The sequence below is a fragment of the Artibeus jamaicensis genome, unplaced genomic scaffold (assembly GCF_021234435.1).
Source record: "Artibeus jamaicensis isolate MK-2021 breed Jamaican fruit bat unplaced genomic scaffold, CSHL_Jam_final scaffold_1964, whole genome shotgun sequence".
Taxonomy (NCBI): domain Eukaryota; kingdom Metazoa; phylum Chordata; class Mammalia; order Chiroptera; family Phyllostomidae; genus Artibeus; species Artibeus jamaicensis.
Genome location: NW_026522030.1, coordinates 72,361,177 through 72,376,740, shown reverse-complemented (window position 1 = coordinate 72,376,740; position 15,564 = coordinate 72,361,177). Strand labels below are relative to the sequence as shown.

Here is a 15,564-nt window from a genome sequence, read left to right as displayed (position 1 = left end):
TCAAACTGCCTGTTGTTTGCCCGTCTGGAGACTTTTATTCCCCCACTTAGTCTGGTCTTCTTGGTCATATGGAAGTTTCTTTGGGAGCACCCCAGGGTACAGGCTCACCCAGAGTGGCTCCCATGTCAAAGGGGTGCCTGTGTCATGGTTGGGAGGTGAATTCCAAGGCTGAACTCACTGGGAGGTGTGGTGTTATGGTCTGCAGGGATGACGAGAGGAGCTGGCCTGGAGACAAGAGAGATGAGGTGGGAGATGTCAGTGTGGCCTCTGGTTTCCACCCTGGGTCCTAGGCTGCTTACAGAAGGTGCAGGCTGGACACTGGTGTTGGCTGGTGGTAGATCACAGCCCTGCTGTGTTGGAGCATGAAAGACTGCAATTTCTAATTTACCCTCATTCTCCGAGGACTTGGCAGCACTGGCGTCTGCTCTAATTATTTGATTGTTTGTCTTGTCACTGCTTTTCAGCAGATACCAGAGGTGACTACTACCCCATAGGTTAACTGGTGGCATATCTGGCACCTCCTGAACCACTGAAAAGCTCAGGGCCTAAGAGAGATGAACAGGGTGGGGATTTGTGGATTGTGTCATGTAACCCTGGGGGCAGGGCTAGGGACAAAGCAGGGCTGGATTAGAGACCACTCCTGACCCCCCAGCACAGCCCAGGTAACTGGGGAGGCACAGTCTTAGGAGGCTCAGGGAGGTGGGGGTTCAGGGCTGTTTCATGAATTGGGGTGAGGACTGGGTTACAGCAGGGTATAAGGTGGGCCCTGGTATGCACACAGAGTGCATTGCCTCCAGTGCTCCTCTATGTCCCCAGAAACACCCTTCCCTGATGTTTGCCTGCTCTCAGGGATATGTGTACCTTCCTCAGCCAGCCCTTGTTCCTGTGCTCATGGGCTTGGGCAGAGTCTCTGTGGTTCCCAGCTGCCCATTATTACCACTTAAAGTGGCACTTAGAGTCAGCCACCCCCACTGAGTGTGGAAGTGGTAGCCTGGTTGTATATATGTGCATGCGTGTGTTCTCTGTGTGCACACATATGGACATATGTGTGAGTGTGTATGTGTGCTCGAGTATTTGCATGTGTGTACGCATGCATGTCTACTTTCTCTGTTATTGGTGGCCATCTGCCATCAGGGACAAGGATACAGATTCTAGCATCTTCCACCAGTGTGTGTTCCAGATTGGCCATCACTCTTTTTTGAAATGAGTGTGTCTTCTGACTGGAGCCTGTCTGTGACACACCGGTTGGTTTTTGCCACATCAACTTAGTCACACCTTCCACAGCAAGACCCCTTGGGGACAAGAGGCCCCTCCATGTCACTGTGTCTCCAGGATAGCCCCAAACCCATGGGCTGCACTGGGGACCCTCTGAGGCCCAGACCTGCCTTGTTCCCTTTGCATGGGGTTTGTGGCAGACGTGGCGAGGTGAGGAGGGGGAGCTCACAGGTTTTCCTTGTTCACATAGACTTGATGGAGGGCCCGGTGGTCCCCATGGGAACTCAGCAAGAAGTCCCCATTGACAGCTGACACAAAGGCTCACAGAAAGCAGTCACATACCCTAAAAGTAGTTATGATCCCAGTGTTCTCTCTCTTTAGTATTGTGACTGCTTAAGAGGTTACTTGACTCACTAACCTCTCACTTGATTCTCCCTGAGGCTGGTTTTGCTGTCAGCTATCACTCCAGACATTCCACTGGGCAGTTCTCCCCAAGGTGCATCGTCAGAGAGGGATATTGGGGTGCCACAGGCAGGAGGACTCTTAGCCTCTGGGCTTGGGGGCATCATGGGCACTGGGGAGGGAAGGAGCCATTTAGCCAGGGCTGCAGGGGGAGTTTAGCAGAGCTCAGACCCTGCCTCGCAGCTCTGTCTCTGCCTATTGTCCCAGCCCACATGCTCTAGCCATAGCATTAGGTAGGATAGTCTCTTCATGAGCTGCTCAGTTCTGAGTTAGGGTCTAGAAGGCCAGGTGGTCCAGAACTGCCCCAGCTGCTGGTAAGTACCTGCTTCTCAGGCCCACTTTCTGGGGGCACATGGAGGTGCTGCTTTTTTTTCTCCTGCTCACTGTACCCCAGCTTGTCCCCTGTCACTTGGTCCCATGCTCTCTCCAAGCCTCAGTTTCCCCATGTGGCCTCCCAGGACAGGGCACTTAATGCCAGCAGTCTGCATCCTTGTGACTCTGTAAACCCTCCTAGGAGAGACCTTGGCATGGCTGCAGCCTCTGTCTTTTCTCTGGAAGTGGGGCTGCCCTGGGACCACACTGCCTAGCAGAAGGAGGGGCAGATTCAGGTGCTACCTCAGGCATCCTCAGGTTCTTTCGGGAGAACAGCAGCTGGGGAGCATGGGAGACACCCCCACCCTGCCAGCCTGAAGGGACTCACATGGAGTCCCCTCCTCAGCATCTCCCTTCTGCTGCTGGCCTCCACACAGCACTAGGATCACCTGTCTCTTGTCAGTCAGCCTCTGCTCTCTGCAGTGTTCCCTTCTCATCCCACCTCAAATCCCTTCTCATCCCTTCAGATCCCTGAATGCATTGGCCCCCTCATAGGTGGGGACCCCCTTAGAGCCAGGCTTGCCTTCCACTGGGGGCAGGCAGGGCCTCCATTCACGGGACAGCCCAGATCCAGGAAGCTGGATACGTGATTTCCACTGTACTTCTTTGTTACCTCAGGCTGTGGTTGGGGTGGTGTCTTTACCCCAGGGCCTTACTTTTGTCATGGGCACTCTTCCAGCCCCCTGGGCTCTTTGGGAACTGGGACCTTGGGTCATCTGTTGCTTTGTTGACCCCTGTACAGAGCTAAGCTATGCTTGCAAGCTTCTGGGGAAAATGGACCTGAGATGGGGTAACCGAAGGGCAATGAGGAATTATCTGTGGCCCCGACACTGGGCATCGAGGGGCAGGGGTATGGAACAAGCCCTCCATGTCTGAAGTTCATTCACCCACCCCAGAGGCTCTGGATGGAGGGGCACAAGCAGGTGCATGAGGAAGAGCCTGTGGGTCTGCAACAGGCACTGAATTTGCCTGTGGACCAAGCAGCTGTGAGCAAGGGACCTAAGCTTGTTCCCTGCTGTGCTCCCCAAAGCAGGCATAGTGCTAAGCACCATTCCCTTACTACATCTCAGAAAGAGCCCAGGAGGCTGGGACTAGTGTCTCTCTATGAAAGAGAAAAACACTGAGATGCCCCATAACTTGCCCAAGGTCACACAGCAACAAGATGGTGAGGCAAGAAAGATTTGGGCAGGTGACTCCGAGCTCTTTGGATCTCCTGTCTGTGCCTGGTGCTGCCTCTAGAAGTTGCTGCTTGAATCTTGCCAGGTTTTCATGATGCCCGCTCACGCCTTGGCCATAGAGACAGGCATGACATATCAACTGATGTTGGAGATAGTCTCTAACTTGACTTGACAGGAGATAGGGAAGGGTAGCAATTTGGAATGGAGGCCAGCTCATCCACCAGTGTCAGCTCTTTCCCCTTTCTACTGTAGGTAGGCCTTTTCTGAGGTGCAGTATCATTGTCACTGGGCTGTCTTCTGCTGCTCTTATCCCCACAACTTCTGAGACACTGGAGTCCCAGGGTTCAGCCCTGCAACTCCCTCCCCATCCTCATTTGGGAAGGGCAGGCACCCTGGTGGCCCCACCATCAGTCCCTCATATCCAATTTCACTTCTGTTGAGGGTCAATCTCTCTCACATCTGCACCCTGCCCCCCACCAGCAGCTGCCCTTAGCCAGGGACAGGGGCCACCAGGAAATCACTGACCTTCTTGGGGGCTCACATACCAGTAGAGGTATATGTTTGCACATTTTTGCATGTATGCATGTGTGTGTGTGCAAGTATGTCACAGTCCAGGAGGGGTATGCATATCTGTGTGCTTGAATGTGCATGCATGTGTCACAGTCCAACGGGGTGTGTATACATACTCACATGTAAAATGTCTGAGGTGTGCCCTGGAAACATGCGTGAAGATAGGGCTGCCTGAAGGAGTGGACATAGTGACATGGGCCAAGGTGGCTTGCAGAGGGGTGTGAGGTGGGTATAGCCCAGGCTTGGGGAGGGTAGAGGGCACAGCTGCTGAGATAGGAAGGTCCCAGCATGGTGGTGACAGGGTCTGCATTATTTGAGGACAAGTCCAAAGGAAGAAGGTGTCCTGAAGGTTCACCTTGGTAGGATCTCCTCAGGAGATGCTTCTAACAAGTCCTTAGCAGACTGGGTGCTGAGTGTGGGGTGGGCTCTGGGAGACCCTAGCTTCTGGGTGCCATCCACCGAACCACAGGTTTGGGAGATATGAGGTGGGGGCGGAGGTGGAACTAGAGGCTGAGGATGGTGAGGGCTCCTCATTATGTGATAATACAGAGTAATAGGGGGTTTGGAAGGCTGGGTGACTGGGCCTCAGGGACCCCAAGAACTTTGCTGGGGGAGGGTTGAGTCTGGCTGTATTCACAACTCCTTGGCTACCCTCTGGCTGGTCTCCGGAGGCATGGGGAGGGGAATGCCAGGTGGGGGCCCGTGCACCACTGTGCTGACCCACCCCGTCTCTTCCGTAGTGAAGAAGAAGCGGACCTGGCACAAACACAGCCCTGGGCAGATGCCCGACGTGAAGCCTGTGCAGAACGGCAGCCAGCTTTTCATCAAGGAGTTGCGGAGTCGGACCTTTCCCAGGTGGGCATCATATCTTCCTGTTGTCTGCTCACTTCCAGGCCCAATGCACAACCCCCACAGGCTCTGTGGAGCCGTAGGCTTCCCTCCAGGCAGAATGTAGCTCCCTGAGACTCCAGGCTCTGACCTCTCCCTTTCTCAGAACCTCTAGGCACAGGGTGGGAGGCAAGAAACCTATGTCTGCACCAGATATGACCTTCCCATGGAACCTTCTTAAAGGAAAGGCCTCAACTCAATTTTAAGATAAGGAGTGGGGCTCCAGCCTAAGACATGGCAGGTCCTGGCCCCCAGGGTCAATGGGTGACTCTGGTGTCCCCTACGTGGTCTCCTAACCCTCCCTATCCTCTACAGCCTTGTCCTGTGTGAAGGGCAGAGGGCACAATCAGGGCTGCAGGAATGGTTTTCAGTGAGAAGTGGCATGGTGACATGGGAGCTGCTCTGAGCTATTTCTCAGCCCTTCATGCTGGATGACAGTGTTTTTTGTCAGACAGTTCTACTTCTCGGTCATCCTGTTCTCTCCTTCCTGCATGGTTTCTAATGGGACTCCAGTGTCTTCATTGTCACTCTTATCATTCTTACCAAGGATAAGGTAGTTTTTCCCCTCTGCCTTCTTTTTTTCTATTCTGTTTTTTCCACCTTTCTTGAGATATAATTCATATGCCATACAAATCAGCCATTTAGAGTATGATTCAGTTGTTGGTATATTCACGGATATGTGCACCACCATTTATTCAATTTTAGAACATTCCATCACCCCAAAAACCCCCATAACTTTATCACTCCCAGTCCTCCTCCCCTCCCCTCAGCCCTAAGCAGCCACTAATCTGCATTCTGCTTCTGTGGATTTGCATATTGGAGACATTTCATCTAAATGGAATCATACAATATGTGGCCCCATGTGTCTGGCTTCTTTCACTGAGCATAATGTTCTCAAACTTCAACATCGTAGCATGTACCAGTGCTTCATTCCTCTTATTGTGGCAGAATAGTATTCCAGTGTATGGAAACAGCATATTTTGATTGTTCATTCATCAGTTGCCAGGCATTTGGGTTATTTCTGGTTTTTGTGAATAATTCTGTTATAACCATTTTTGTATAAGTTTTCATGTGGACATATGTTTAAATTTTTTTAGGAATAACTCTATATTTAATTATCTGAGGAACCACCAGGCTGTTTTCCAAAATGGTTGCACCACTTTACATTCCTACCGGCAGCGTGGGAGGGCTCCAGTCTCTCCATGTCCTCAGCAGCACTCAGTATTATTTGACTTTTTTGATTCTAATTGTCTTTGTAGGTGTGAAGTGGTATCTCACTGTGGTTCTGATATGCAGTTCTCTAATCATGAGTGATGTTGAGCACTGTTTCATGTGGTTGTTGGTCATTTGTGTATTTTTTTTGGAGAAATGTCAGTTCAGATCCTTTGCCCATTTAAATTATTTTTGTCTTTTTATTATTGAGTTCTAAGAGTTTTTATATATTTTATATATGAGTCCATTATTAGATATACTATTCGTGAATACTCTATCCCATTTCATGGGTGGACTTTTCATTTTTCTCGATGGTGTCCTTTGAAGCATAAACTTTTGTAATTTTGATGAAGCCTAATTTATTTAACTCTTTCTTTTGTTGTTTGTGCCGTTATTGTCATATCTAAAATCCCTTGCCAAATCCAAGATCATGAGCATTTTTCCTATGTTTTCTTTTAAGAGTTTTTTTTTTTTTTTAGTTTTAGTCTTATAGTTTGGTCTTTGATACATTTCCAGTTAATTTCTTTATGTAGTGTGAGGTAAGGTTCTAACGTCATTGTTTTTTTTTTTTTGCTTGCAGCTATCTATTGGCACCTGCATCATTTGTTGAAAAAGACAATTCTTTCATTCTTTTTTCTTTTTTTACCTCTTTTTTTTAATTGATTATGCCATTACATTTGTTCTATTTTCCTCCCTTCATTCCCCTCCAACCTGCACATCCCTCCCCCACCATTCCCCCCCTTTAGTTCATGAACACGTGTCTCAAGTTCTTTAGTTTCTGTATTTCCCCTACTATTCTTACCCCCCTATCTATTTTCTACCTACCATCTATGCTACTTATTTTCTGTACCTTCTCCCCCTTCTCCCACTCCCCTGTTGCTAACCCTCCATGTGATCTTCATTTCTATGGTTCACTGCTGATCTAGCTGTCCTCTTAATTTGCTTTTGTTTTAGGTGTGGTTGTTAATAACTGTGAGTTTGCTGTCCTTTCACTGTTCATCTTTTTTATCTTCTTTTTCTTAGTTAAGTTCCTTTAACATTTCATATAATAAGGACTTGGTGATGATGAACTCCTTGAATTTGATCTTATCTGAGAAGCACTTTATCTGTCTTTCCATTCTAAATGAAAACTTCACTGGTTAGATCAATCTTGGTTGTAGGTCTTTGGTTTTCATGACTTGGAATTCTTCTTTCCAGCCCCTTCTTGCCTGTAAGGTCTCTTTTGAGAAATCAGCTGACAGTCTGATGGGAACGCCTTTGTAGGTCACAGTCCCCTTATCTCTTGCTGCTTCTAGGATTCTCTCCTTCATTTTAATCATGGGTACTGTAATGATGATGTGCCTTGGTGTGTTCCTTCTTGGGTCCAACTTCTTTGGGACTCTCTGAGCTTCCTGGATTTCCTGGAAGTCTATTTCCTTTGCCAGAATGGGGAAGTTCTCTTTTATTATTTGTTCAAATAAGGTTTCCACTCATGACTGTTCCTCTTCCCCTTCTGGTACTCCTATAATTTGGATGTTGCAGCATTTCAAGATGTCCTGAAGGTTCCTAAGCCTCTCCTCATTTTTTTGAATTCTTGTTTCTTCTTTTTTTTGTTTGGTCATTTTTTTCTTCCTTCTGGTCCACTCCCTTGAGTTGAGTCCCAGTTTCCTTTCCATCACTATTGGTTTCCTGTGCATTTCCATTCATTTCAATTAGTTTAGCCTTCATTGTTCCTCTAATTTGTGACTAAAATCGACCAGTTCTGTGAGCATCCTGATCACCAATGTTTTGAACTGTGCATCTGAAAGTTTGGCTATTTCTTCATTGCTTAGATTTATTGGCTCTGGGGCTCTGAGTTGTTCTTGAGCCATGTTTTGATCTGTTTGTGCCTGTTATGTATGAGGAAAGGCACCTTAGATGTTCACCAGGGCAGGGCCACCCAGGTCCCTGGTTTGTGATGCTGTATGTGGGGGCGGGGTCAGAGAGGGAGCAATGGCGGTCCTCTCTGCTTGCCCGGTCCGCCTCACCGCTCACCCCCGCCTGTTTATCTGAGTGCAAATGTGCGAGCCTGCAGCCCTGCGCCAGGGCCAGCATGGTCTGTCTCAATGTTCGTCTCTTCACTGGTTTATCTGTGCACAAATGTGTGACCACAGACAGCCATCTGCGCTGCACCTTTCCTGGGTCTACCTGTAGCTACCCTGCACCTGGGATCCGGGTCAGGGATCTTTTTTGCCCGACCCGCTCCGCTGCTGGCTTCGCCCCTCTTACCGGTTTAGCTGAGCCGTTTGTTGTTTTCAGACTCCGTATTTTTCAATTTTCTGTGGTTTGGTTGTGTTTAGTGTTGTTAAAACTTTATTGTTTTTGGATTTGGTTGTGCGAGGAAGCAAAGTGTTTCCACCTACACCTCCATCTTGGCGGAAGTCCAATTCTTTCATTCTTACATGGTGTTAGCACCATTGTCAAAAATCTCTCGGCCATAGACATATGCATTTATTTCTGGACTTAATTCTATCCCATAGATACTCTATTTATCTTTAGTCCAGTCTTTCACTGTCTTGATTACTGTAACTGTACCTTTGCAGTAAGTTTTGAAATCAAGAAGTGTGAGTCCTCCAGTTTTGTTTTTCTTTTTTAAGATTATTTTGGTCATCTTGGGCCTCTTGCAATTCCATTTGAATATTAGGATCAGCTTGTCTGTTTCTACAAGGAGTTCATCTGACACTCTGATATACATTGTGTTCAATCTATAGATCATAGAATCATAGTATTGCCATCTTAACAATGTTAAGTTTTCTGGCTCCATGAATATGAGATATTTTTCTGCTTAATGAGATCTTTTAAATTTCAACAATGTTTTGTAGTTTTCAGAGTATAAGTTTTGCACTTCCTTTGTTAAATTTATTCCTAAATGATTTATTCTTTTAGATGCTCTTATAAATATATTTTCTTAATTTTATTTGCAGATTGTTAATTGCTACTTTACTGAAATACAATAGATTTTTATATATTGAGCTTATATCCTGCAAACTTGATGAACTAGTTTACTCATTCTAATAGTTCTAGTAGATTCCTTATGTTTTTTTATACATGAAATCATGTCATCCTTCCTCAGCTATGTCCAGTCTATTGCCTCCTTCACTTTTGTTGCTTTTTAAAAATTCTAGCATTTCCTTTTGATTCTTAGAGTTTCCATCTCTCTACATTTCCCATCTGTTCTTGCATGTTGTCCATTAGTTCTCCTAACATGTTAATCATCATTATTTTAAATTTTTTATCTGGTAATTCCATACTCTGTGCTTTTTCTGAATCTTGTTCTGATGCCTGATTTGTCTTTTCAGGCTATGGGGTTTCTTGCCTTTACCATACCCTGTAATATTTTGTTGAAAGCTGGGTAATGGAAACTGAGGTAATTAGGAATTTAGTGCGAGGTTTTATGTTGACCTGACTAGGAGCTGGGCTCTTAATGTTTGCTGTAGCTATAGGTGCCAGAAGCATCACTTTTTTCTAGTTTCCTTGTCTGCCCCCCACCCCTTGTTTTGTTTTCTTTGAGTTTCCCTAAGAACTCCTTCTGAAATAGTCTGTGTCTTGCAGCTCTCTCAACTATACTTCACTATTATTATAATGCTATATGGTGGTAAGGGTTTGGAGAAGGGAAGTGTGCTATAATTTAATTATTAAAACTCAGTGTTTGGTGGGCCTGAGGCTCGTAGCTGTTACCTTCAGAAGTATTTCAAGGGGTTTTGTTTTTCTCTCCTTATGGAGGACAGACAGGCTATGGGACTACAGTTGGCTACTTGTTCTTCCTGTCTGGATTCTGGTAAAGCAGATTCTCCTGAAGGTAAACTTGATTACGGAGAACATTCTGAGTATATTTAAATATAGTTACTTTTCTCCTCCCCGTGCCTGAAATAGGGGCAGATCTTCATCATGAGAACCCACTGGAGTTCCTGGAGGTAAAATCCATGAAAGTGTGGGTTTCCTCTGAAACTGGGTCCTCACGAGTTTTTAACTATCAAGCTAGTCCATACTCAAATTCCACACTTTGTCAAAAATTTCCATTTAAGTACTTTTTTCCTACCAGTTACTGCCTCTGGCAGCTTCTGCTTCAGGTAAGGTTATCTTGGCTGTGATTTTCTATATTTGCCTGTCTCTCCAGATTTTGGGGTGACTTTTTTCTGTGTAACCCCAATTATCTGATGACTCTAAGAAAAGTCTTTGGTTTTCAGTTTGTTCATATTTGCTGGTTGTGAGGACAGGAGTGACAACTTCCAGGTGATTCACATGTGAGATTTGACACTAGAAGTCTGGTTCCATGTTATTTTAATCACTTCCCATTAATTAGATTGTCTTTTTATTGTTAACTTGTGAAAGTCCTTTACATCATGGGGCCCCATCCCCCGGGCTGTGGACCAGTACTGGTCCATGGCCTGTGAGGAACCAAGCCACACAGCAGGAGGAAAGCAGCAGGTGAGTGAACACATTACCGCCCCACATGAGAGCTCTGCTTCCTGTCCCCCCACAACCCATCTGTGGAAGAATTGTCTCCCACAAAACTGGTCCCTGGAGCCAAAAACATTGGAGATTGCTGCTTTACATAATGTGGATACTCATCACTTATCAGATACTTTCTTTCATTCTATGTGTTGTCTTTCTACTCTTGATAGTGCTTCAGATAGTGATCTGAAGCACAAAAATTTGTACTTTTGATGAAGTCTAAATTATCTATTTTTCCTTTTGCTGTTTGTGCTTTTGGTGTCTAAGAAATCAGCGCTAAGTTTAAGTTCTTGAAGATTTATGCTTATGTTTTCTTCTAAAAGTTTTATAGCTTTAGCTTTTGTATGTAGGCCTTTGACTCATTTTGAGTTAATTTTTGTATATAGTGTGGGTCGGGGTCCAACTTGATTCTTTTGCATATGGATATCTAATTCTCCCATGTATCATTCATTGAAATGACTGTTCTTTCTCCATTGAATTTTCTTGGCAGCCTTAATAAACAGCAGTTGACCATAGATGTGTGGGTTTATTTCTGGACACTCCATTATGTTCCATTGATCCATGTCTCTTCTTATGCCCATACCACACAGTCTTGATTAATATAGCTTTGTTGTGAATTTTGAAATTGAGAAGTATCTTTCAATTTTGTTATTAATTTTTAAGACTGTTTTGGTCATCTTGGTACCTTGCATTTCCATTTAGTATTCCAAGTTTAGCTTGTCAGTTTCTGCAAAGTTGTCAACTGGTATTTTGATAGGGAGTATCAGGAATCTGTATATCAATTTATCATTGAGAAGAACTTTGTTTACATTTGCTGCACCCTCAAACCCCAGACCCACCCTGTGCAGGGTCTGCTCACCCATTAAGGGGCTGGGGAGTGGGACCAGAGCCAGGAGAACAAGGTAGGTAGGAGAGGATCTCAGCCTTGGTAGGAGGGATGGGTGCCGTGTGTCCCCATCCCCAACTTACCACTCGCCTCACCCCTGGCTAGGCCTCTTGGGTCTTGAGCTTTCCATCTATGAGGAATATTTAGGACCCTGCCGTCACAGTCCTATAACCCCTGGGCATGACAGTGTGGGAAGTCCTTCACTTGGGGTCATGAGAGATGTGTGACAGGAGCTTAGGTTCCTGTCTCCAGCCCTGTGCCCCTGTCCAGGACTGTCACGGTGCAGGGAGGCTGGGACCTTGGCTGATGTAACCTCTAACTTGCACTTTCCTGCAGTGCGGAAGACGTAGTGGTCCGTGTGCCAGGCAGCCAGCTCACACTGAGCTACATGGAGGAGCATGGCTTCACAGAGCCCATACTTGTTCCCAAGAAAGATGGATTGGGCCTGGCAGTCCCGGCCCCCACCTTCTATGTCAGTGACGTTGAGAACTACGTTGGTAAGTGCCTCTCCACTCACATAGCCATGGGTACCCGGGGCCTGCTGGCCTGATGCCCTGGTTGTGTTCCTGTGCCATGTAGTGGGTGTGACTCAGGGTTTCTGCTCTCTGTTCTGGATGTTCTTGTTAGCATTAGACCCTATGTCCCACCTAAGTGGCATGTGACCTTGGTCCCTTCTCCTCTCAGCTACTCGAGCTGCAAAGTGGGATCTGTCTTGGAGACCCCTTGATTCTGCCAGCTGTGCATTCCATTACTTTAGGGCTCTAATAGCAGTCATGCCAGGAGGGCTTGGCTGGGTGAGTGTACTTCCCATAAGGCTTGTACTTTGTCCTCCTCAACTTGTTCTGGTGGCTGGCCTTGCTCACCAGCCCCAGGATGAACCTTCCCATGACCCAAGGCTGCCTCTCTCCTGGGTCTTTCTCAGTTCTAGCTGATGCTGTCGGCACCCTGGTCTCACGTCTCCTGGGAATTCCTAGCACTGTAGACACCTTCAGTCAGGACACTTCCAGAAGGAGGGAAGTGCCTATGTATGTCAAGTGATTGTCCATGAGGCAGTCAGCATGGAGAGTGTCAGTGGCTACACACACTTGGTAGTGATCCCAACAGGACTGGCAGCCACAGAGCCTTGACTCTGAAGCTCTCATGGTTGCCAGGGCTTGGTGTGTTCACAGGGATGCCCAGGTGTCCAATGGGGGAAAAGGAAAGACCCTGAAATGGCAAATGCCCAAGCTGGCGCTGGCCGTATGCTAGATAGGAGAGGGTGCAGGTACTGGGACTGCAGAGGAATTGCACCATTGCTGAAAGCTTGACCTTTGGTATCTGTACAGCCTACTGTGGGGGCAGGCATGGGGACTAAATGAGATCAGGTGTATGAAAACCAGAGACCACACCCCTCTCTGGAGCTGTAATCCCCAGGGGCTGGCCAACTTATGTCAGGGAGGGAGAGGGATTCACTTTTCAGCCTGGCGATGACTGCTGTCCAGGATGTGTGCTAGGTCTGTAAGAGCACCTGAAAGAACAGCCAGCATCTAGTGGATGTCTCCCAGGAGCCAGGCATGGTCCTACAGGCCCCTGGCTTGGGTCTACCGAGGCCTTGCCCCTGTACCACAATTGTTCCACATGGGGAGACAGTTTAGAAGTCTCAGAGAAGGTTATAGTAAATGTTTTTCCTCTCTTAATTGTTTTATTATGGAACTTTTCAAACACTAAAAAAGAGAGGAGTCAACAGTGAGCTCCCATGTGCCCAGTACTGGTGACAGAAAAATCACCAGCTTTCAGGTCTTTTTCTGTCTCTGCCACTATTTCCTGACTACACCCCCACCCAAGTATTTTAAAGCTAATTTCTGGGACATCCATGATGTCACCCATGACAACTGCACTATACAGCTCTAACAGACAGTATTTTTAAGAAATGTAATCACAATTCTGTTCTTGTACTCTACAACTCAAATGATATTTCCCTAATATCACCTAAGACCCACTGTGATTCTCCCCAGTTGCCTAAAAACACCATTTTACATTTGGCTGTTGAAAGGAGAATCCAAACAAGGCCACACATTGCATTGGGTTTTTATGTTCCTTCAAGTATCTCTTCTTCTGGAACAGCTCTCTCTCCTTTCCATTTCCTTGGTTTGTTAGAGAAATGGGTTGTTGGTCCTGGAGAATTTCCTACATTGGAATTTAGGAAAATTTTACACTGGGAATTTGGCCAACAGCATCCCTGTGGTGCCATGTAGCATGTTCCTCCATGCTCAGCAGTTCCTGCACCGCATGGTGAGAAGCCTGCTCGGGTCTGCATTCAGGTTGTCAGCCTGATGCTTCCCAGTAGGGGGCACTTTCATTTAGCTGGAGGCCTTTGGTGCCTGACCACCCACTTTTAGGCAGTCCAGCCCCATCGTCCATCAGCCTCTCAGCTTGAGGTCCAGTCAGCTGTGGAGGACTGTTAGGAAAAGTCAGCTAATCCTGTACATTTTCCCTCTCTTAACTGTGGGTCTTGCACAAAGTATTTCCCTCATTGGTGACTTGGTTGTGGGGACCTTTCTTTTCATCATCAACAATATTTACCTGTACTTTTTCCTTCATCAGCTATAGAAAACATAGGATAAATGTTTTCCTTTTATTTGTCAATTTTCAGAATAATGAGTTGGTACTCTAGACATGCAGAAGTTTCTTGACTTTTTAATTTTTAAAGTATAAGCGTGTGCCATGCATTATTTGAGACATACACTAAAAACATCATCATTACTTACCTCGAGTTCATATTTACCTGGAGTCCTCTATTTTTTTAATTGCTGATCTGGCCACCTTAGTCAAGGCTGGTGACTCTGCACTGCACCACAGGGTCCTCCTGACAGCCCAGAGGGAGTGAGGGTGGAGAGGGGTTGTTGGGCAGTAGAGACCTGAGCTTCAGCTTGCAGCCCTCCCCTCCATGGCCACCCCTGCTGCGTGTCTAACTTTACTGGAGGCCAGGTCATCTTCCCCTGGGGCACTCACCCCCTTCCACCACTTCCCTAGGCCCAGAACGGAGTGTGGATGTGACAGACGTCACCAAGCAGAAGGACTGCAAGATGAAACTGAAGGAGTTTGTGGACTACTACTACAGCACCAGCCGAAGGCGGGTCCTCAGCCTCACCAGTCTCGAGTTTTCTGACACCAGGTGAGCAGGGTGGGTGGAGCCTGGGGCTGGGTCCTTTGCTCCAGGGAGGCACACAGGTGGTAGGTCTCAGGCTGTTTCTTGTCTAAAGTATGAAGGTTATGCATTGTGAACAATTCAAACAGAAAATAAAAATAGGATACCAACTCCTCCTCTTGGTCTGCCCCATCCTACTCCCCACAGAGAATCATTGGTAACAGCCTGGACTACTTTCCTCCAGAATACACATGCTCATGTATGACACACTTATGGTACACACACCCTGTCTTATGTAGACACACCCATACACAGGTATACACACCCCACCCCTATGCCATACTGACGTGTGCACACATACTTGCGCCCTTACTCATGTGCCTGCACATACTTTAATCTGCACCTTTAGCACAATGGAATCAGGCCGTAGCGGCTGCTCTGCTCCTGCTTTCCCAGCCTTAGCCACCCCACTGTCATCCCCCCACCCCAGCCTCCATGTTGGGGCTCTGCCCTTCTGGCTGCTGTTCTCAGGGACGAGGTTCCTGCACAAGGCATCAGAGCTGTCTGGGCCCACATACTTCCAGGCTTCTGTTGTCAGAGGCTGGTCAGGCTCTGGTTCTGCCCCATGTCTTTATGACCTTGTTCTCTCAGGACCACCTGCTCAGCCCTACCCACCCACAGCTATGGCCCTCTGGCCCCCTCTCAAATCCCCACTGCTCTCCAGCTGGCCCTTGGGAAAGATCTGGTATGCTCTCTACCACAAGGTGTGATTTGATAATGGTTTAGTTTAAGGACAATTTCACTTTTGCATTTTTTCCACCTCACTAATTCTAGAAAGCACCCAAAATAACAAAATAGCCCATCTGCAAAAGGTCAGGTGGAAAAAAATGAGTTATCAAAAACCATATTGAGAAATAGAATACAGAACTACCAGGAGCCATAATGAAATGATATAATTGGATGCTGGGTTTCATTTGCTGAGCTTCTTGACAGTAAAGGCAAAAAGGGAAATAAGATGGATGATTATGGTATCTGGAGAAAACAGCCTCTTTGTGTTTACAAGAAGGATTTTTCTCTGACGCAGAGTTCTGAAGAGTGGGTTCACTTTGGTACCAGAGAACACACTCATGTTGCCATCAATTGGATTGGCCACCTGACCAGAGGAATCTTCAGAGAGTGAA

At 46.8% G+C, this 15,564-nt stretch overlaps 1 protein-coding gene across 2 annotated transcripts in view; it reads left to right on the top strand.

Moving 5' to 3' along the window:
- The window catches only part of PHF2 (PHD finger protein 2), an 87,245-nt gene that overhangs the window by 46,099 nt on the left and 25,582 nt on the right, over window positions 1–15,564 (top strand). For both annotated transcript variants that reach the window (XM_037128691.2, XM_037128692.2), the window contains exons 3-5: window positions 4,538–4,652; window positions 11,593–11,753; window positions 14,269–14,410. In XM_037128691.2, coding sequence (XP_036984586.1) covers window positions 4,538–4,652; window positions 11,593–11,753; window positions 14,269–14,410 — 418 coding nt within the window. The remainder of the gene's footprint in view (window positions 1–4,537; window positions 4,653–11,592; window positions 11,754–14,268; window positions 14,411–15,564) is intronic.